At 31.2% G+C, this 22414-nt stretch overlaps 1 protein-coding gene across 3 annotated transcripts in view; it reads left to right on the plus strand.

Annotated features, from left to right (window-relative positions):
* The window catches only part of LOC106478129 (etoposide-induced protein 2.4 homolog), a 65307-nt gene extending 44931 nt beyond the window's left edge, over positions 1–20376 (plus strand). For all 3 annotated transcript variants that reach the window (XM_013938642.2, XM_013938644.2, XM_013938643.2), the window contains exons 10-11: positions 12189–12263; positions 15642–20376. In XM_013938642.2, the coding sequence (XP_013794096.1) occupies positions 12189–12263; positions 15642–15858 (292 nt within the window). In that variant the 3' untranslated portion in view covers positions 15859–20376. The remainder of the gene's footprint in view (positions 1–12188; positions 12264–15641) is intronic.
* Positions 20377–22414: the final 2038 nt, after the last annotated feature.

Below are 22414 nucleotides of genomic sequence, written 5' to 3' on the forward strand. Positions count from 1 at the left end.
ATTCACTTAGCTCTCAAAATTTTCCTGGCTTTCTAACTATGCCATAAGTGCCGTTACAAATTCATCCAAGCTAGTCGTTAACTTTCCCACGGAAGCGAATCTTGTACTGCGTGTGAAACTGACGATATTCTATGCTGAACACAACATTATACAATACGTCATTTGATAGATGAAAACCTTGACTTTCTATTGGTTATAGGTAATATATAATTAAACATGAGATAGAATTATCAATGAATTGTGAAAGAGAGGGTGTGGTAGGAAGGGACTGATTTTCTAATCAATAGCTCTGTAACCAAACAAAACTGAAGACTATAAAAATTATGTTTTGTCTGAGCAATAATGATTTGATAGACCGTAATTTACGTTTAATTTCGTACTTTTGTGAGCGGGTGGTGGATAAAATAGGAATGATGACATGCTAAGTAAAAATGTCATGGGTCATACTAGGGGAAATTCAGGATTTTTTACTAATATTGCCTTGTAAAATTAAGAACTTAAAACTTGTATATTATTAAAATATGGATTATTAGCTAAGATTTTATACTATTCTAATTGGTATAACATAAACAAAAAGTAGTTTAATAAAATTTTGAATGAAAGACACTAAAACCTTGTGTCATGTGCATTAAAGGGTACCTGGGGTGATAGAGTTAATAAAAGAAGGTAGAAATGTGTGGTATATATATATATATATATTCTACACTTTCTTGTTTCACTTTAGACTTGTTCTCAAGCCAACATTTAATTTTAATTTTAACCAATAAAATGTAAACTTCAACTCTGGTCAAGGAATGTGTTAACTTTCTCTTGGCATGTAAAAATTTCCACATAACATCGATAAAAGAACCTTTAAGCCAAGAACATGATGAAAATGTTACATCAGATACCTTTCAACAAATACTGTTTTGTATGAAAATACTTTTATATATATGAGTACAATTCAATCATTTTTATATATCATACTGTTTTCCTTTAACCATGATATACCATACATAGTAAAAAATTAATAAAAAAACCTTTAACTATGAAAAGTTTCACATACCTCAATATAATAACTCTTTACAATGGAATACTCATTAAAACAGATGCTAGCACACACTCACAAAATAGAAACTTTAAGGATGAGAACCTCAGTAAATGAAAATCCTTCAACAATAATGTACAATCCAACCAAAATTTAACACAGTTAAAAATACAAAATCACATTAAAATGCAAACCTGTTAACCCTTTGTGCACAGCTATGTCAATATATTAAAAAATTTAGTTTAAAATATTTATTATGAATTTATGACAATAAACTTGACATGAAGATGTAGTTTATAATTCAACTTTTTATATTATCTAATTTTTAATTTCAAAAGGAAATATTAAAAAAATATCCTCAATCATTGTGTGGATGCTTTAATTTTTCCCTTTCAGAATTTTCTAACGTCACAAATAGCCTGCTAAGGCTTAATATCAATTAGAAACAAACTACACATACTTTTAAGGAAGAAAAAAAATTTTAACCTCCTACCTTGTTGATTTGTTGAGATAACAATAAATTTGTCAAACCTACCAGAGAAGCCTCTCCTATCTCTTTTTTGCATTTAAAGCTAAATCTACATGTCTGATGGACATATTTATAGCTAATATAAAGAGCATATTGTAGTGTAAATGAATCTAAAGTTCCTTTTTTTAATTTTTAATGTTCAAAGACAGTAGATCGCGAGAAGAAATTAATGTCTGTTGAGTAAAGTTGTTGCTATGAGCATTAATGGATTATTTTTAACATATTTATAGCTTAGTTAGAAAGCCAGATAAATTATAGTAGTTTTGGGACATATGATAGTGCCTGATATGTTTTTGGTGTACTAAAATGCTTGTATGAAAGCTATATGACTTATGTTTTGGACATCCACCATATTGAGGAAAAAGTAGGTTATGAAGGAATGTCACTTCCTTTCATTCATTGATCCTTCAACAACATGACTTTTGTGGCTGCAGTATGATCAGATATAATTTGAGTCATGTTGACTGAGGGCTGTCAGCATTGGCTCTACCAACTGTTGGAGGTGTCTCTCAACTCTGGTGCTTCCTCATCTGGATTATCATGAACAACAAGACAAGTACACTCAGCTTTTTCCTTATTATGTATATGCTTGATTGAGTCAAGTACTGAATCATACATTGCACTGCTTGCCCCCGAATCTGTTCATTCCAGATGGTGACATATTTATAATGGTTAAGAAAGGGGTTCATATTTTTCTAGGGTGTACCCTAAAATGTTGGGGGAAGAAATCAGCTTAGATTTACTTACAGGAACTTGTGAGGGAATCATAATCATTTCTCCTGCAGACTCTTGGCCAACACTATACTTAGTCATTATTAGTGATGGAGATACAGTGTGGTGGGGATACTCAGGAACTCCAACACACTGACAAGGTGGCAGAATGATGAGGTACACTCATCAGCTCATCCATTAGTTCTGTGAGACATGGTTGTTTTGGCAGTACACCTTTCAGCAGCAATGAGAAAGAAGTCATTGATCTTCATAGCATCAGCAAAAGTCTGACTCCCAGAAGAGGACTTCTTCTAGACCTGACAGCTTTCTCTTCTACAACTGTTTCCTTTCAGTGACCAACTTTCCCATTTGGCAATAAATCCTTAGAGTTGCAGAATATTCCATTTTTTTAAACATGAAGCCGCTTACCAAACTGAGGGCTTGAGCTTGAGAGAAAGGGTGAAGTAAGATATAATACTCTATAATACTGTATTATCAGAAGTGTACCTCACATATGTCAATCCAATTGAAACATAAGGGGCCTCTAGCCTTGAGACATCACCTTGTTCACCTGACCTGCCATTGGAGTGCACAGCTGTCTTCCTAATAACACAGCTTGAAGCATTATGCCATACTAATTATGGGCAGAACAGGTAACATTTCCAGAGAATAACAAAGGAATATAGACAGCTAGATCAACATCAACTTAACTTTCTTTACCACTTTTTATGTGAAAACTGCACATACTCAGAAATAACCGAAATTCAGAATGAATATTATATTATTAGAAGATGGTATAAACACACAGTATATTTATATATTGCATTAAGAAATCATGTTTAATGATGCTTGCAGTTTCAAAACAATACCTCATATTTCCCAAAATAGTTTTTTTAATATGAAATATTTTTAGAGGCTTTCATTTAAACACAAGTGGTAAAAATACTAAACACTATGTAGAGCATTAAAACTTGTGGTCTACAGGGTTAACCAGAAAGTATGTTTTAATTATAAGTGTAACGTGTTCACCTAAAATTGGCTTCTAGGCCAGAATGATACAATCAATACCATGACAAAGGAAAGAAATAATCAACCAGAGTTTAAGTAGAATCCATATTTATAGTAAAAGTCAGTGGACTGGATTCATGGAAGAACTTAGTGGAACAGAAAAGCCTCATAAGAGATTAGAGCAAAATAAAGACACTTAGAATAGAAGGTAAGGTATTCTTCTCAACAGAATACCTCAACACCCTAGACTCACTTTCAGTTATAAATAAAGAAAGGTTTGGCAGAATGTAAGTGCCTATGGAGCCATGTATATTCTTAGATGTGGTCACACGAGGTGACATAACAGAAAGATTTTCAGAGGAAAACAGTAATGACTAATGACTGGGCACACTCCTGGTGCTAAGACCCCATACATCTTCATCTAAATGTCCAGCCAAGTCAATAGATAATCTTAGAATCAAACACCAAATGAGAATACAAATTAAGGTTAAAAAATTTAAAAAATTAAATTTATGGAAGTATGAACATGTGAAGTGAGACACATACCCATCAAGGTATCATCAGACAACAAATGGCATTTGCTGCCTATTTCCAGATGGCATCACCCTTTCATGGAGCATCAGTGTAGTGGGTGGAGTTTTGTTTAGGACAATTGTGTAACATGTAAGAGTCACAGCTGAATGAATGTATTCGCATTGGGGATATCATATTGTAAAAAGAGATTGTGAGTTATTTTTTTATTTCTTATAATAAGATGACTTTTTGATTCCAGACACTACTGGAATTCTTACCAAATGTTTTGGGCGAAATAATCTTACCTAAATTACCAGGAACAACATAGGTATGGATCCAAGTGGTAACCAAGCAGGTAACAGAGAAGAACTTACCTGCTAGAAATTCCATCTGGTTAGAAGAATCACAACCAAAGTTCAATAGAGACAGCAATGTGATGTAAATAACATTTTAAGAAAGTGTTTGGATTCATCCATATGCCAGCTTGCAGGACATCCTTTAAAGGTTACTGTGACTAGGCTGTCAAAGACATCACCAAATGGCAAATTTGGCACAATATTACCCAAAATGCATTTTTAGATGTTGCCAAAGAAGATCTTATGGTGGTGATTGGACTGGCCAAAGTGGAGTAACAAGGAAAACCTTGCAATTCAACTAACTATTCTCAGGAGATACCCATGAGAAAAGGCATGGAGGAGGATAGGCATAAAGAAAGATTTTCTCACAAGATTGGCTGAGGGTGTACACTGATAACATGATAGGCTTGAAAGCCAATGTATCAAGAATGAAGCCAAAGAAGCAGAGAAACTGCAGCAAAACAGACTGAGAACAAGTAATGTCCCAGTTGTTATCTAAGCTACAATTGTAGAATTGTCTGTATGAACAAACATAGAATGATGGTGAAGAAAGGGCAGAAACTTGTGACAAACATGCATGTTGATGTCAGCTGTTGCTTCCTGAGAGGCTCAAGCACCAGAATGACACTGATTCCCCAAACAGCATCAACCCAGGAGTGAAGCATCTGTGAAAAGATAAAGTCTATAGGATAACGAAAAAGGTAGATAATGCTGTGGTAACTCCTGATCCAACCAAACCTGGAGAAACTTGAGAGTGATGAGAGAAATAGTAATGGTGTATGACAACTGGTCTGAAATTTGATTCCACTGAGAAGCAAGATCTCATTGATGGTGTTGCATATGAGCAAAGCAAAGCCATTACCCCTAAAATAAAAAAAGTTCTTTGGAGGTAATTGTGGAAATCTTATGAACATGAAACTGAAAGGCATTTAATAGTATAAGGAGATGGCTGTAACTTCCCTTGAACTTTGAATGATCCACCCAAAAGATGCAGCTAGCTAGGTAGTCAGCTAAGTGTGTAGAAAAGAAACTGAATAGAGGAAAGGATTAAAATAAAAAAATGAAAATTGATGTCGAGTGAATGGAGAAGACCAGTAAACACTTCGACTACTCAACAGAAAATGTATGGAGTCAAAGCCAAGCAAAATGGAAGAGGCATTAAACTGTTCCCTGATGACAAAAAAAAGAAAAGAAAAATGATGGGAGGAAGATAAGTTTCCATGATATCCACCTTTGTTATCCAATGGTTGCCATGGAGAAACTTTTTTTGCAACCTCATGTTTTCCATTTTAAAATGAGATGTGTCCAGGTAAGTATTGACTTGAAACAGGTCTATAATAGTTCTTCAATCTCCAGCTTAACCACAAAGAAATGAGAGTTAAAACCTGTTAAACTGTAATTGATGATTTTGACTGCTCCTTGCTGTAAGCAAACTGAATAGGAAGGAAGAGGAAAAAGACACTGGGTAAACAGAAAGAGCAGATAAAAGTGAAAGTAAAGACAGGTTAGCAAGATCTATCAAATACAAATACAAAATGATGCAAGAAATAAGGTATTTTGAGGTAATCTGAAATGTTGGGGGAGTGGGTGGAGATGAGTACTGTGCATATATTTCACATAAAAAAAAAGAAAGCCAATGTTTTTGTATGTTTAATACATCAAAGTTTTACACCTCACAAAGTTCTTGCACTGTGTTTCATATTTGTGTATGTTATTATGTTTCTTTGTATGATAACTCAAATTTCTCGAAGATTGAAAATAAAGTTGTGTTAAACATTCCAATGACAATGTTCTTGTGCAGGCCACGGTTACAGTAACCACATCAGTTATTTTTATTCAACCCATGACTTCTGGAATGCTTTACCTAACTCGTGTGATTCCTCATCCCACCCCTATCATATAATAGAGTGAACATCAAAATTACTATTTTGCAAAAACATTAATATTTTCTGAAGAATCTTGCATAGATTTTAACTTCTTCCAAAGTAAACACCAAACCAAATATCACTTTTGTTGCATCATCACATTGACCAACAGAAATAAAATAAATTATTGCATAAAAGTGGCACACAAAGAATTATTTGTTAATATTAAAGAATATACATCTAATATGTCAAAGACAAGTGATAATGGTAAAGAATCTGTATATGCAATATAACAAAGAAAAGGAAATACAAAAATATTATATTTTGATATAAAAAGGAAGTTTAATGATATATTTCTTTTGTTGTTGAAAAAAAGTAAATTATATTGATATTTAGTATTGAATTTTTTAGATAGCTTTTGTTTAAACATTCTGCTACTGAATATATTTATTTATGTAAAATACATTGGTATCAGTTTGTTCAGTAATTGAATAACAGTATGAAATGTCAAATAAATGTGGTTTGGGACTGAACATTGACACAGATGAAATGGCATGATTCAGTAGCATTTGTTTGATTCACAATACTTCCTCGTATTGCAGAAGATTTTACACAGGTTGAAGTGATGGATTTCCCAGAAGTTAAAAATATTGGGTGAAATTAAGTAATTAAAGACAAACCTTTTAGTGTGAAGTTTAAGTGATTTTTGTAACCTATAAATATTTTGCCTCTGTTTTTATGGACCACATTTATTAGCACAGTTCCCAGAAACAGGTCTTTATAACTACAGCATTTTGTTGAGTTTTATTTACTAAAACTTGTGTTCTGTTTCCTCATTTTCTATGTACAATTCATTGCTATGCATCCCGCACTAATCTCGTGACTGATTGACATACTAACTTTTATAGTAATTAACAGTTCCCTATCTCTCATGCAACATTTTCCTCAGACGAAAACTTGAATGGAAAAAAAGTCTAAGAAGTTTATATCTACTTCATATTTTACTATTTCTTATGTTTACTGTGGAGTTTGATTAATGTATTACTTTTTTTGGTTAGTTTCATATTTTGTTGTTTTTGACAATACTATCTAGGTTTTCAGTCTACTTACACCACTTGGTATTGTTTTAGTACTCCTATGTTTTGAACTAATTTGGTGAAACAAATAAGATGACAGTACTGAACTTGGACAAGTTCACAGTCTTATAATAACAATAATAATAATATCATTGTTATGAAATACAGGTTGAAGTGCTATAACAGGCAAGTTAATGGTTTTGAGAAAATATTAATAATTTTCTGAATAATTGTGATGAATATAATTGAATTACATTTCAATATATAGGCAAGTTAATGTCTTTTAAAATGATAGAGATTTTGTCTTAATCAACTGTAGTGAAGGTAATTGTGTGTTTTTTGCTGTACAAATTAGTGGTATGTTTGTGTCAAGTTCTCACTTATAAGTGATGTTATAGGTCAAACAGCTTAATAATAAATTAACACTTTTTTTATTAAAGCAATTACAATTACTCTTTAAGGGCCTACGTTAGGGAGGAAAATATGAGAATTAAATTCAACTCTCATCTTAACTAAATAAAGTCAAAAACAAAAATCAAATAACATAATATTTAAAGCTTTCTTAATTTCATTTGTTCCTTTATAGCTTCAAATTATAATTGCTTCAATGTAATTAAACTGCAAAATTAGTGATGTTATTCGTGCTTAACCTCATTTAATTTGAAAGGTTTTGCTCCTTGAGAGAATTTCTTTGGCTCTGCTTTATTTTATTTTGTGTGCTAAAGACTTTAACATAAAGTAGTGTTCATTGGAAGAACACATGCACAGTATGTTTGTGATGGACTGTTGAAATACTGTTTTTATAAACTTGTGAGGTGGCATGCTTAAGAAAGCACCACATTAAAAATGATTTGATACCATTAAAAAAAACTTATTTTGGTTCAACTTTATTCAAAAAGAATTGAAATCCACACAACATTTAAATAGAAATAAATTGTATCTTTACAGTGGTTTCATTTCATTGTATTGTTACGTCTCTGTTTGTTAATTAACTTTCCGTAACTTTGTTCCGACGAAACTTTAGCGACACAAGTTCTTTACTTAATAAAAACTGGTTTATTCTTTCCGAATACAACTTTACGATACACTTATTTTCAACAATCGTGCTAAAACAAACGCTATATCAACGAACGTCAATAATACTTCTGACTGCAGTTCAATTACTCACTGTCTATACACACATTACCGCGTCACATTGTCCCCCTCTTATATATACCAGCCTACCCTATCTAGTAAATACTAGAGCATTCCTGAAGGAACAAGATAGTTCTAGAAACTAGAGGGTGCCACACCAGTCACGTGACCTCGATGACACAACAGTATCAACTTGCAGACCCCCCTATTTTTGGCCCTATCAACTTTATGTCGGACTGGATTGAACAAACATTTTGTATTTTCTTCTCTGCCTGTCTTGTCCCTGGAGCAATCTCACAACCATCTTTTGAAGTCTGACTGACATATTTACTTACTGTCATGTGAATGAATGCTATGCCTTAGTTTTGTTTGCAGTAAAATTGTACTTTAATAACTGATTATTATAGAAATGTTAGTTGAAAATAGCTTAATGTTTATGTGAAAACCCTGCAAGTCAAATTTGGCTCATTATACTTTTAGTAGAAGGTCAAATTAGATCTAAAACTTGTGATTAAGTGTAAACATGGAATAAACATGAGTCTGCTTTCTTGTGAGAAAATAACAATGTTGCAATAGGTAAGCACTGTTCTTTTGTTCACAAAGCAGGAAAATTAAAATGCTCCACTAGTGAAAGTATCCCAGCACTACCTCCTGGAGTGTAAAATAGCATAGATAAATATTATCACTCATGCATCAGTTTAAACATTATCCTCTGGATGATGAAGAAGAAAATAAAAGGTTCATCAATTAATTCCAAAAATAAGATCCTGTAGGTGTAGCTAGGTTTCTTATTCCCATTACTAGACAGCAATCTGCTGTGTTCTTTACTAAATTCCAATTAATGGAACCATATTAGTGAGATTGAGCTGCTTTATAATATACTAAAACAAATGCAGCAGAAGGGATATTTACTTTCCTGAACATCACTTCATATTGGCACTTTCTTGTGTCACATAAGTTGGATAAAATAGATCCAGTAAAAAACAAGAAGAAGCTGGAAATAACAGTTCTCAGGTTTTTATAGGGCTGGATTCTTTGCAGTAGGTGTCTGTAACTTGTTGGCAATAAATTTCAACAACAGACAACACACAATCCACTTGTTGTAAAGTAATATATTCAAAACATATGTACAAAAAAAATTGTTACACTATTGGTTATTACAGTTAAATCTAGAACTTTAAATACTTCTCTTTTTCATCAAAAATCCACACAGGCTGGTTCAATTAATTTAGAACCCAATTGACAAGACAGATTATTCTCCCATATCTCTGCTGTTACAAGACAAGCTGTGATACTTTTACTTTAGAAATCACTCATTATGGTTAAACTGACAAGCAAGCAGTCTAACTTCACTTTCTTCCCTTTTAGTTTCAGTAAATTATTTTTTACTTGCACTCTGTATCTGCACTATTTATAACATGTGACAGAAAAATCTAGAAATATCTAGCCCTCTGGTAACAACAATATGACACATAATGAGAAAAACTTATAAACTTCAAGTTGGATGGCGTCAACAGAATTACAAAAGCCTAGTATAACAGTTAAACTACATGCAAGACATATGACTCGCACAGAGATACACAATGAAACCTGTCACAACCCTTGCCTCCAAAATAATTAACTTTCAACACTTGCCATGAACACCAAATAATCATTAGATGCTGAATCAATAAATGAACCAACTAATAACTCTTAAACTGAACAATCTAGTATATCCAACGACCGTAAATTTCCATTATACATATTGCTTATTATATGCTAACTCAAGTAGGTGTCAAGGGATGTATGCCATCTATTTATATATTTTGATTAGATTAGAAAAATACTTTCATGGACTGAAGAGACATTTTAGTCAACCCAAAACTGAATCATAAGGAGGATCTTAATTATGATTATTCTCTCTTCACATAATAAAACTGCAGTAAAGACTGTAGCACGTTTTGCCACCATAAAGAACAAGCATATATCTCAGCCTAGAACTTTATCGGTTACTTTGCTTTCTTAATCACTGAAATGTGTATAACACTCAAAGTAGTTCTGTCATGCACAAAACTGTTAGTGTGTAAGAGAAAAAGAGTAACTATTTTGACTATTTCTTTTTGTATGGTGCTTACATTTTGAGTCCCGGATATGTCTGTAACACAGTGCTGATCAACTTAATGATTGTTGTGAAAACTATTAATATCTAATTTAAGTATAATTTCAAATATTAATTATCATTAGCTTAAGGTTTTCTTTAACCTGTTTTCTTAAATCATTCCCTAACTTATTAAATTGTTTTTGTTTCATATGTTTTTGTTGTTAATAAATAGGCAGGGATAGTTATGATAGTGAGAGAATTACTTAGACATGTTACACATGTATTAAAATATAACAGTTTAGAATTTTGCTTCATCAAAAATGGGACTAAACTTGAGAGATAACATATTGTTGCAAATATTCACTTAATATTTTAGAGATTCTGCTCATTGTGATTTTTAAATATGCTGCAACCCTTAGTTTAGTTAGTTTAATTGTATTAGTTTTCTGTAAAGGTTACAATAACACAATTGTCAAACTAATAATTCTTGACATCGCACAGATCTATATCCATGAAATGGAGGCTGATAAGCACATTGAAAAGAATTATTTAAATTTGATTGAATTCATGAGTTGATATTTTTTGTGCTTTTACTGCAAAAAATTATGACACAAGAGTGGGGCTTTATTAACTTATTTTTTTGTTTCCATAACACATACTTTCTTATAACATTAAGATCAAGGTAAAAGAACTATTTCAGAAAGAATATATGATTCACAGTTAAAAATACTAACTTTCAAAAGATGCAGTATATTTCTAGAAATTATGCATTGGAAATTACTTGACAAATACATCAAAGAACAACATTGAGGAAATAATACTGTAGAAGTATGAATCATTGGGTTTTTTGAGTCTGTAGATGATGGTAAGGAGACTTTTTTGCAACCTTAGATGTCAAGATATTACATTCATGCATTCTTAACTTAAACAGAATCATACAAGATCTTAGTCCACATTTAATGAATGCTGTAATTATGAATAAAAGTTTTATATTTCAGAGTAGAGAAGTTAAAGGAGAATAGATAGCCTCAAATAACTTTTTTTCACATTACATGTTTAAACATTAGGTGATTATTTTCTGTGAAGTTATAGAAAAGTGTTGAAGATGTGTTCTATAAGGGTATCATAAAATTATTCAAAGAAATTCATAGTTAATTCCTTCTTGATTTGTTAAAAAACTATTATATAGATTGTTTCTAAGTTGCTGATCCTCATGACAGAAACAAAGGTACATGTAGATTGTATTTTTGGATAAGTTATGTATATATATATATTTATAATTTAAGTTCATGTTCTTTCTAAATACGTAGCTAAACAATAGAGAAGTGAAACTGTTTCTTCCAATAGCCAATAGCATAATACAGATACAATCTCTAGCAGATTTTACACATAAATGTATGTCTTGCAGCTTATTATACAGTATGTTTCAAGAAGCTTATGATATCTTTATATATATTTGAAGTGAAAAATTAATTTTAGTCAAAATGTTTGCAAACAAACCCAAAATATTTGTCTAAAACTACACGAATGTAAATTTTTTGTGCGTATTTCAGACCACTATATTTCTAAACCTCTCCAAATAATAAATATGTTTTTGTTTTTTTACTTGAAATGCTTGTGGTTCATATAAAATATTATAATAATCAAAACTAGTTGTTTGACTGAGAAGCTAACATTTCTTTTATAATATAATAAAGTATAAAAAAACTAGGAAATATGTTTCTGTTTTAGAAGTATGCAGTTTCAGTAATATGGCCATTTCAAGTGTAGGATGTTTGGTAACAAACGTTATTTGCCTGGAATACAATTTTGTTATTAATCACTGTGATAATAATCAGATAAGCACTATCATTTTTAAACAAAATTATTAATTTGAATTTCTATTTCAGTGGCTGTGTTTTCTCTATATTGTTTCCTCTTTTGATAATCAGTGGTAATGAGGCAACTCCTCTCACTGGTGCTTGGTAAGTACTGTACTTATAATTGTAGAACCAAACTTATTTATATGTGAGAGATTTGTTCTAGGAAAATGCACAAGACTTTCCATAATACACAGTGTAAGATTTGTACACTAATTTCAATGTTATGTGTATATAATTCTCCATTACTTGTATTGAACTTAGTTTGACATGTGTATTTGACAGTGACAAACAAAGCATATTTGTATCCAAGAAGATCCTAATTTCCCATCTAAACTGTTCTGTGTGTAACTAAAGTATGAGTAAATATTATTTTGTAAAAGTGGATTAATTTGTTGTTGCTTTTTGTTAGTTTATATTTTAACAAACTTTGTGTATTTCTAGTCTTAGATGGTTATTCTACATCAAAAGATAGAAACTGTTCAAGACTTGTGTTCTTTAAGTGACTACTTAAACCATTCACACTTTTTAGAAAAGAAAAACAAAAATCAATATTGTTGTCAAAATTCTTAATTGTACTTATAAATTAAAGAACAAGCTATTGGCAAGAAACAATGGGTCTTTATACATTACCTCTTCTACCTACTTTGGTTTAGTAGTTGTAACACTCTTTACTTCTCCACTATTCCTAATGTATTAACACAATTTTCACTCATTGGCACTCAACAAATTTTCTATTTTGAATAGACACATATAGGGCAATGCCATCAGTCACATGGCAAATTTAATGATCCTTGTTGTTTCAGTGGGTAATTGAGGGCTCTTGTAAACATGCCTGTCAGCTGTTGTTCTCTCTCATGTACAAATAGGTTTAAGAAAGGCCTTAGCATTGATTTTTACAGGTTTTATAACGATAATATTTGCAGAAAATTGTGGATAAATGCAGACTAGTTTTGACTGAAATATCATGGGAACCATCATACTATAATCCTATTTGTGGGAACAGTTTTATTGTATTATTTATTTTTCACTGTAGTGTATATTCTTGTGTTGAACATTTCAAAAATAAGATGGTTAAAAAATAAATGAGTCACCCAAATGAAGCTTAGGTCATTATATCACAGGAGCTGGAATCTTGTGATGTAGAATGTTAATGGGTGTGGTGTAGTACACGAAATATTAAATTATTGCCATATACAGTTATGTAACATATCTCACCCACCAACAAGTAATATATATATGCAATTTAAATGGCTAGGTAATTTACCTTCACACAGGGATGTCATTAGCAATTCTGTGTATAAAACAAGTCATCATATGTCCCATAGGCCAGGCATGGCCAGATGGTTATGCTGCTCGACTCGAAGTCTACAGGTCATGGGTTTGAATCTTCTTCACACCAAACATGCTCGCTCTTTCAGCTGTAGGGGCATTATAATGTGATGGTCAATCCCACTATTTGTTGGTAAAAGAGTAGCCCAAGAATTGGCAGTGGGTGGTGATGACTAACTGCCTTCCCTCTAGTCTCACACTGCTAAATTAGGGATGGCTAGCACAGACAGCTCTCGTGTAGCTTTGCACAAAATTCATAACATACCAAACATGTCCCATAGTGAAGAACTTATCATCTTCAAGTAACATGTAGCTCTTCATTACCTTCCTAGTATCATTTCCAGGTGTGTGTATCAGGTCACTGTAAGACAAATAAGGTAAGCTTGTAATATAATTTTTCCAGTCTGTCAAGAAATAAGGATCAAGAAAGTAATTAGTACAAGGCAACATCTTTAGTATCTATTATGTAGCAATAATGTGTAAAATAGTACATGAGAGTGAGTATCAGTGTCCTGATAGATTAACATAAACTAATTTGTACGAATCTATTTTTTCTGTCAATTATTATATAAGAACTACAATAACATCACAAATACTATTAATGTGAAACACATATATATAACTACATCTTTCAAAGTTTTCATATTAATTGATTTAAATAAAGCAGCACTTAGTGAAAAACCCATATTCAAGATGACATGACTGAATTAAAAGTAATGGAAAGTAGTCGCACCGAAACAGTGTATGGTATTGTATAAACTTAACATTATCTTGTTTGTAACAGTAGTATTGGAATGATGTTTTTATAAACTCTGTGCTGATTTTTTGTATCACTTTATTTAATTTCTCCTGCTTTTAATGTTTAGGGCTGTAATAATGGATACTAATATTTATATTTGCTTTTTGTTTTGTTGTTTTTATACATTTATTTAGATTATTGAACTACCACATGTACTTCTCAATGTTCACTACCTAAAAACCTCATGTGTTTCAGTAATCTTGTTGCTTAAAGGTTTCTATAAAAGTGCTAGCCCTTTAAGAATCGTACATCTATTTATTGTTTGGAAGGCTGGGAAAGTTATTGTGTTGTGGAAATCAGCCAAAGCTGGTAGGCAATCTTAGAAGCAACAAAATTACCCATGCAATGTTTCTTGTTTAATTATTAATATAGTCTGAACTAAACTTCCTGTGATACAGTGTGTCAAATATAAACTCTCAGCTCCGTAAGTAAATTTTGTAACTAAAAATCTTTAAGTATCACAAAAGTATCAACTCTGTATCTTCAATTTTTGTTCATGACAATACTTATAAAATTCAATATTTCTTCAGCAAAAGTAGCCTTTGTTAGATTACAAACTCATCCTTATATATGACATGAGCATGAACTATTGAAAATTTTGTCATTAAATAGTAAAAGTATTTATTCATTTTTTGATTTTATATTTTATTAATGAACTCCCATATAACACATTAATTTTCAGCACTTGCTTTAAGAAAAAGGCCCATTATAATGAAAAATATTTAATTTATTTTGCAGTTTTTTGTTTTTCTAGAATTATATTTAAATTCAAACACAATAATGAGGACCTGTGTGACCTAGAGGTTAAAGCATTGGACTCGTAAATTGAAAAATTGTGGGTTTGAAGCTCATCTGAGCTTGGTTGTTGTGTCCTTTATCCAAAATTTGTTTCAGGCTACTCAGCTTTACATGAATACTAGCTAATAAGTGTGATTAACGTACAATAGATTGGAATCTTAACCAGGTGAACTTTGTGAATATTCTTATCTGCTTTAGCTGCTGGAAGCCTGAATTAAATTTTGGCCCCATATGTTTTTCAGGTAAAGAATGGGTTTAACTTAACCACTTTGATGATGCCATGGAAACTGAAATTTATTTATAAAAGAAATTGTTAATTATTTGTACATTAGCACATTTAATGAAATATGTTTTTTGATGCTGAATTTTTGAAATTAATTTAGTATTACCTAAACAACAGTTTTTTAAATGGCTATTATAAAATGTTGCACTCCTGTTTATGCAGCTTGTATCTTATAATACAATGAAACAATCTAAGAATTAAATTTTGAGTTAAAGAAACTTAGAATTTCATTTATACATTGTACTAATTATAGTTTTTGTTCTTCTTGTAGTGAGCGACCGTTACAGCTCTTTTCTTTTGTTGTGTGGATATCAAATTCATTTTTTCACCAAACTCTGAGACCTATTACTCAAAAGAAATCTTTGCTAGAAAGCCATGAATCTAAACACCCAGGGTCTTCAAGTAGCATTATTCGTCATCACAGTAGAAGTACTTCATCTTCATCGTCTAAACGAAGGCATTCTAAAAGGGGTGATACTTCAAGATGAAAAATAATGTTTGTGTGGGTAGTGGCTTTTATTAATATTCATGACAACTGTGGGAGAGAATTTTTAGATGAAAAATGAAGTCAGATTTTATCCATGTAAAAATGTAACTGTAAAGTTTTTCAAATTCTGATTATTTGTTCATTTAAAAACTGTGGCAATTTAATGTATGATTGTAGGTGGAATGTACAAAACAAAGTTATTCATCTTTAGCTGATCTGAAGTGTGAATATTCAATACATACATGAAATATGCTGGCTTTTTTCATTTAATTAGTTCCTCTCTTATAATGACCAATACACCTTATCAAGTTTAAAGTAACTCAAACAAGTGTTCTGGTATGTTAAGCTGAGTTTCTTTTCATAAATTAATGAAAATATGTATTTTTCTAGCCAAATGTAGCAAAACTAGTAAAAATATAGAAACTGGTGTGAATAGTTTGAGTACTCGAAATTTGTTTTCTTAGAAAGATTAAGATAACTTTTGTGTTTTCATTTAAGCTTCAGAAGTATGCTGTAATTATGTAAGACAGCTATATTCTGTTGTACTTAAACAATTTTGTTATAATGTATCTTATATTCAAAGTGTTTTATCAAGCCTAACAGGATAACACATAGATCTGAATACTGTTTATTTCCAGCCTTTACAGAAAGCAAGATTTTATAGATTTTTATTATAATGATGTATTTCAAGTATGTATCATTTTTAGTTCTCTTATCAGTTTTATCAGTAGCTAAAAGTTTAATTGTTTTATATTTAATTGCGTGTTCTGGTATCTCATGTATTCAGTTTCTAGAATTGTAATAATTTCTCAGAAATGCTTATACACATACATATTATTAATATAGTACATATATTATTTAGCACAAGATAATGGTATGATTATTTCAGTTACCGTATTTGCTGGTGTATAAGGTGACCCTAGATGTTTTGAGCAAATTAAGTGTATTTATTTGAGGTTTGTCTTGTATTGGCAAAATAACATTTAACAGAATCAGCAAGATGTGTGCTGAAAGAATCCGACACAAGAAGACTTTTTCTCTGCCAAGTACCACTAGGCCTCTTGTTCCAAACTCTTCATATCCACAACTTTTACCATTTTCGTCCATTCAACATTTTAGATGCAGATGCACAACACCACCATTTGGAAATTTTTCTTTAGGTACTGTCTTCCTCTTAAAAATAATCATAGGCTTCAGTCTAGTTCCATCAGTCAAACATGCAAGAACCACTGTAAACCTCAATTTCTGGCATCCAATTGTCTTGACAAATACTGTTTTTGCTCATTTTTATTTACTGTTCATGGTGATGATATATCAAACCAAACAGGTGTTTCATCCATATTCCCTATTGTGCATAGTTCAAAGCTATATTGTTTTCATTTCTTAATCAATTTTGTCACCTTTCCTTGAAGATCCTTGGGTAATTTTTGAGATATCTTAGTCTTTTGCTTCAATTTTAGACTGCTTGTGTTTGTAAATCTTCTGCACCAACTCGTTCCACCTCTACAATTGTTTATGTCTTTTTTTGCATAAATGATTCAAGTGAATAAGGTTTCTTACCACCACATATATCCACATTTTCTTTGATCTTCCACCCAAATACACAACTGCTCTTCCAGATCCAGCCATGCATGCATGCATGCTTCTTTTCTCAACTGGCACATTTGTTTTAATGCATTTTTTGGAGTTCTTCCTTCGATTTTCCTCAAGATCATACCTTATTTTCTGTAATGCCATGTTGGCAGGCCACTTCAAAGTTGGTGGTGCTTTTAGCATGGGCAATAACTTTCAGTTTAAATTTGACAAGGTAACTGGCTCTTCGTCATTTTTCCATCAGGGTGTTTCTTTACAAAGAAAGGAAGAAACTTGTGTACATGGGATGATAAAAATTGAAATACTACTTAATATTAGCAACATTTTAGTATGACAGATGAGATCAATACATTTCAAATAAAAAATGTCCTGATTGATTGTAACTAACGTGCAAGATAAATAACTTCTAGTTAGGAAGAATCAAGACAAATGATACAGTTACGAATATGTTATTATAACGTAGTAGGTGGCACAGTGTCAACACACTTACTCAAAAAAGCAAACAAAAGTAAAAGTTACAACATAGTTTTGGTTAAATGTGCTATTAACATAAGAATTCTTACCAGAACTGTATTTTTGAACCTGTGTACAAGATGAGGGGTAAAATCAGACATTTTTTTTTATGAGTAAAAAGTATCTTATACACTGGAATATATGGTAATTTCTAATTTCACATAGCAGTAGAATGTATAATGCAAATAGTGAATAGAAAATTTTCTTTCTTTCATTGAAGTGAACTATCACTTGATATCTAAATATAGATATTTTTTAGTTTGTTCTTTATCACCATTTATCTAAGAAAATGAACACCATAAAAAAACATTGTATTTACATTGCTGGTTACCATTATTTTTTTTTTACCAGACATGTGTGTAGGTTTGTTTGAAGTTGAGGCTCATTATTTATTGCTTTCTCTTGGAAAAATTATTTTGATAAATGGTGAGTTGATTTAGAGCTACTCTCTTCTTCGAAAAATGCATGCATCTTTGGTTTTGACTTTTTTTTTTAACCTGAGTTGATTCACAATCATCCTTCTCTCTTTCTGTGTGTATTGTTAAATTTAGAACGTATTAATCTGTAGTGATAATCAGAAACTAAAATGCTCATGTGTTAGGCATATGGTTATTTAATTAGTCTTTAAGCTTTTTTTAATAATGTATGCTATGGTGCTATGGTCTTTTTACACCCTCATGTGTGAACATAAAATACATTTTTATAAAACAAATGTATCTTACAAAACAAATGTTCATGTAATATGCTTCTTATTTATGTTTTGGGTACTTTTTCTGATACCTTTATGAGTATTTGAAGGGACATATATATATATATCACTATGAATGAATTTTAATTTTCAAGGCTTTCTAATTAATTCAAAGGTTCACTTTAAATACTAAAAATACCACAACTTAGCACCAACATTAGCTAGATTTAATATATAACAAAATTTCTTAAATAGTAATAACTACATTTGCCAAATGTGATAGGCATTGTGCATGAAACTTTAAATGTGATGGTTCTGCTTCAGTACTTGGTAATTTTACTAAGTAGGCCCAACCTCACCTGGTGTTCTTTGGTTAAGGGCCAAAAACATCACTATCAGTGAAGGTATCTAACTGATGACCTTGGTCAAAGTGATCATAGAAGATTTTTTTAGTTTGTCCATTACTCATAATTAAAGTCTATTTATTATTAATAATAGTTATTACTGTAGAAGTTATTATATAATACACCTCATGCCTAGACAACACTGATGGACACTGAAGTGAAAAGGCAATTGTTTAGTGCAAAAAGTTCTTGTTAAAAGTTAAGAATAGGAAGAATTGGAATTACTGAATGAAATAGAAGTACTCAGAGTAGCCTGTGTCCATAATTAAAGTTACAGTGATTACAAATTCTCTGAAAAGATAAGAATAAAAATTTTCAGTGTTTTGTCCAAATGATTATCATTGGGTTTCTAAGTGAGAGGGAACCTAATTAAGCTAAGATATTTTGCCTTATGTTGAAATAAAAGCATATATTCAAGAATAGTTGGTGAAGGTTTTCTGACTGAAATGGTTACCTAGTCACAAGTAAAGACATTTTGCATTATGTGATTGCCCATCAGAAGCCAGCATTAAAAATAGTATTCCCTGTCCTGTGCAATAAGAACTAGTTATTTTGGTCCAACGTATAAGATTAGGAGAGAGCTTCATACGAGTATCATGTGTGATACTTAAAGTGCATGTGAATAAGGAAATAATGATAGGTTAAGTTACTTTCGCTCATGAGAAAATGTAAACCTAGGACTCTCTATTCCGTTCTCTTTATATAATACTAGAAGGATGTGCTTCACTCTTACGTAATTGGGTAAGTAATGAAATAAGCATATCCATAAAAACCAGTAAATGATGTAAAACAGGGAAAGGGTTAAACAAACTCTACATAGAATAAAATACATATGTGAAAATTATTATAATTTTTACATTAACACGACACATTTTGATAGAAGTCCCATGTGCCTTGACTAAAGTAAAGGTTGGATCAGTACAGTGAAATAACACTGAATTTTAATGTTTTAAGTCACATGTATTTTGTTTGTAATGCACCTGCATGCAAGTTGGAAATTTGAACAAATATTGGATGAGGAGTCAGCTGTTTCTGAAACAAAATCTGAGGTTACTGCATTAGATGTATATGTGCACTTAAACATACATACATACATGTTTGATTTACTTACTATGGCTGAAAGACTGTGTACTTGTGAGTCTTACACTTTTATTTTAAAATATAATCTCGTACAGTATTAATGTTTGATAATCTGTATAATCCACTTGCAGTAGCTAGGGTTGTAGTGGTTATATTGCCTGAAATTGCAGTATCAAGCAGACCATTATTGCATGAATTATATCAGCAACTGTTAATGTTACATCATATGTACATCATGTATTTGCTATGTTCTGATGGTTATTTATGTAACCTTAGGTATGCATGCATGCCAGTGGAATTTGCAAAAGGAAGTAATTAGTATTGTACAAAGATAATTGAAGCATACCTTTTTTCTTTGGTCAAAACACATTATACATATCTTGTCACTGATAGTAGTTTCAGAAAATTACTTAGTACTGAGTTGTGAGCTAAGCTGTCCAGCAAGGTAAGAATTTACTTTAAAACTTTTAAACATAGTGACATCATTAATGTAGCCTTCAAATTTTGATATTGTAAACATTTAAATGTATTTATCACATTTAAAGTTACAAAATATGTCACTATGTGGTGCCTCAATTTTCAAAGTTGTTTGAGAAATTAATTTCATACTATCTTCTCTTTGGATCAGCTTGATATTCAGAAAATAAAAAAATATCTATACTTCTAAGACTAGAATCATAAAAAATACATTAAGATGTTGTAATATGTTTTCTTAAAGTGATGTTATACTATTAGTGAAATAAAATATCTTTCCAGCATGAATTTATTTTACTTGTGAACAACTTTATTGTTTAGCAATATGTGTAGATGTAATAAATGTGTTCATTTATATTTGATTTTAACTTCTGAATGACTTAACAGACATAATTCAAGACTAGTTTTGTGTGTGTACATGTATATGCGAAGAAGGTTGTCAGTTATACGTCCATTTTAATAGCTTTAATAATTCATCAGGTATATAGAAAGCTGTTAGCTTATACTTTTTTTTTTTCAGTAGTTGAATTGGATTAAATTTTCTTTAGATTTAATAAGTAAAATAATGTAGCATATTTTGTTGGATAATTTTATGCAAAAAAACAACAACAAACTAATTACATGTGTTAATATAGTACCTGTTTTGCTGTAAAATAATTTTTCCTGTCATATAATCCCATGCTTTGTTTGTGTTTAAATATATAGTTTCAATATATTCAAATTATTTTTTTGAAATTTAATAACTACTACAGCTTGTTCCATCATTTGTATGGAGGTAGGCTTTGAGGTTTTGCTGAAAATGCTCAGCCTATGATGAAACAATACCATACCTACCTTTGTAAAAAAAAAAAAATGAAAGAAAAAAAGCCCAGTTATTGATTCTGTCTTGTAATATTCCTGGCTTTTGTAAGACTTATTATGTAGTTTGTGTCAGAAAAGACATTGGGCAGGGATAAAATTACCTCATAAAGTTTAATTAATGTACTCTGAAGCCAGTATATTTGATAAAATAATTATTTGCAGCATTAAAAAACATTGTGCATATCACGTATATATATAAATTCATTTATTCATCTGGCAAAGAGGATAATTGGTTACATCTTAACTGTCATCACAAAAAGAAGGATGTGTAATTTTGGTCCCATTCGACAAACCTGTTTGAGAGGTTATTTTATTATACCTGAAATCTGATAACCTCTAAGGTACAGAAAATACTTATGACATGTGAATTCTCACACATGTAAAAACCTATAAGAATACTAGTAGTTTCAAATGCATTGCACCATCAGACATTTCAAATGTAGAAATCATGTCATTATCAACTTGTAACAGTATACATTGAGGAAGTACATGTGTATACATACAAGCAATTACTACAGTTTTTAATTTTGATTATAGGAAAAAAAAAATACAAAAGGGATTTAACTATACAAAGATTTACCAAACAAAATTGGACAATAAAATGCATTTACTTGAAGTTGGTTGAAAACAACTCAGGTTGTTGTTATTTTGATACTCTTTTTAAATCAATAAAATTTCTAATCTCAAGAGTTCATTGTGTTATTATTAGGAGGTTAGAATGTTTAATCAATGTTGAAAATATAGTGTTTGCATATTGTTCAGTAGGTCAGCAATAAGTTTATGGACTTACAACACTAAAATTGGGTCTGATTCCTTGCAATGGACAAAGTGCAGATAGGCTATTATCTAAGTTTGCACTAAGGAAACATCAGTGTTTGCATTTTGTGCCTGTTCCTATAGAAGTGGCATAAGGGCCTAAACATTTATGACCAATTCTACCCAAA

The sequence above is a fragment of the Limulus polyphemus genome, unplaced genomic scaffold, assembly GCF_000517525.1.
Source record: "Limulus polyphemus unplaced genomic scaffold, Limulus_polyphemus-2.1.2 Scaffold182, whole genome shotgun sequence".
In the NCBI taxonomy this organism is placed as follows: Eukaryota; Metazoa; Arthropoda; class Merostomata; order Xiphosura; family Limulidae; genus Limulus; species Limulus polyphemus.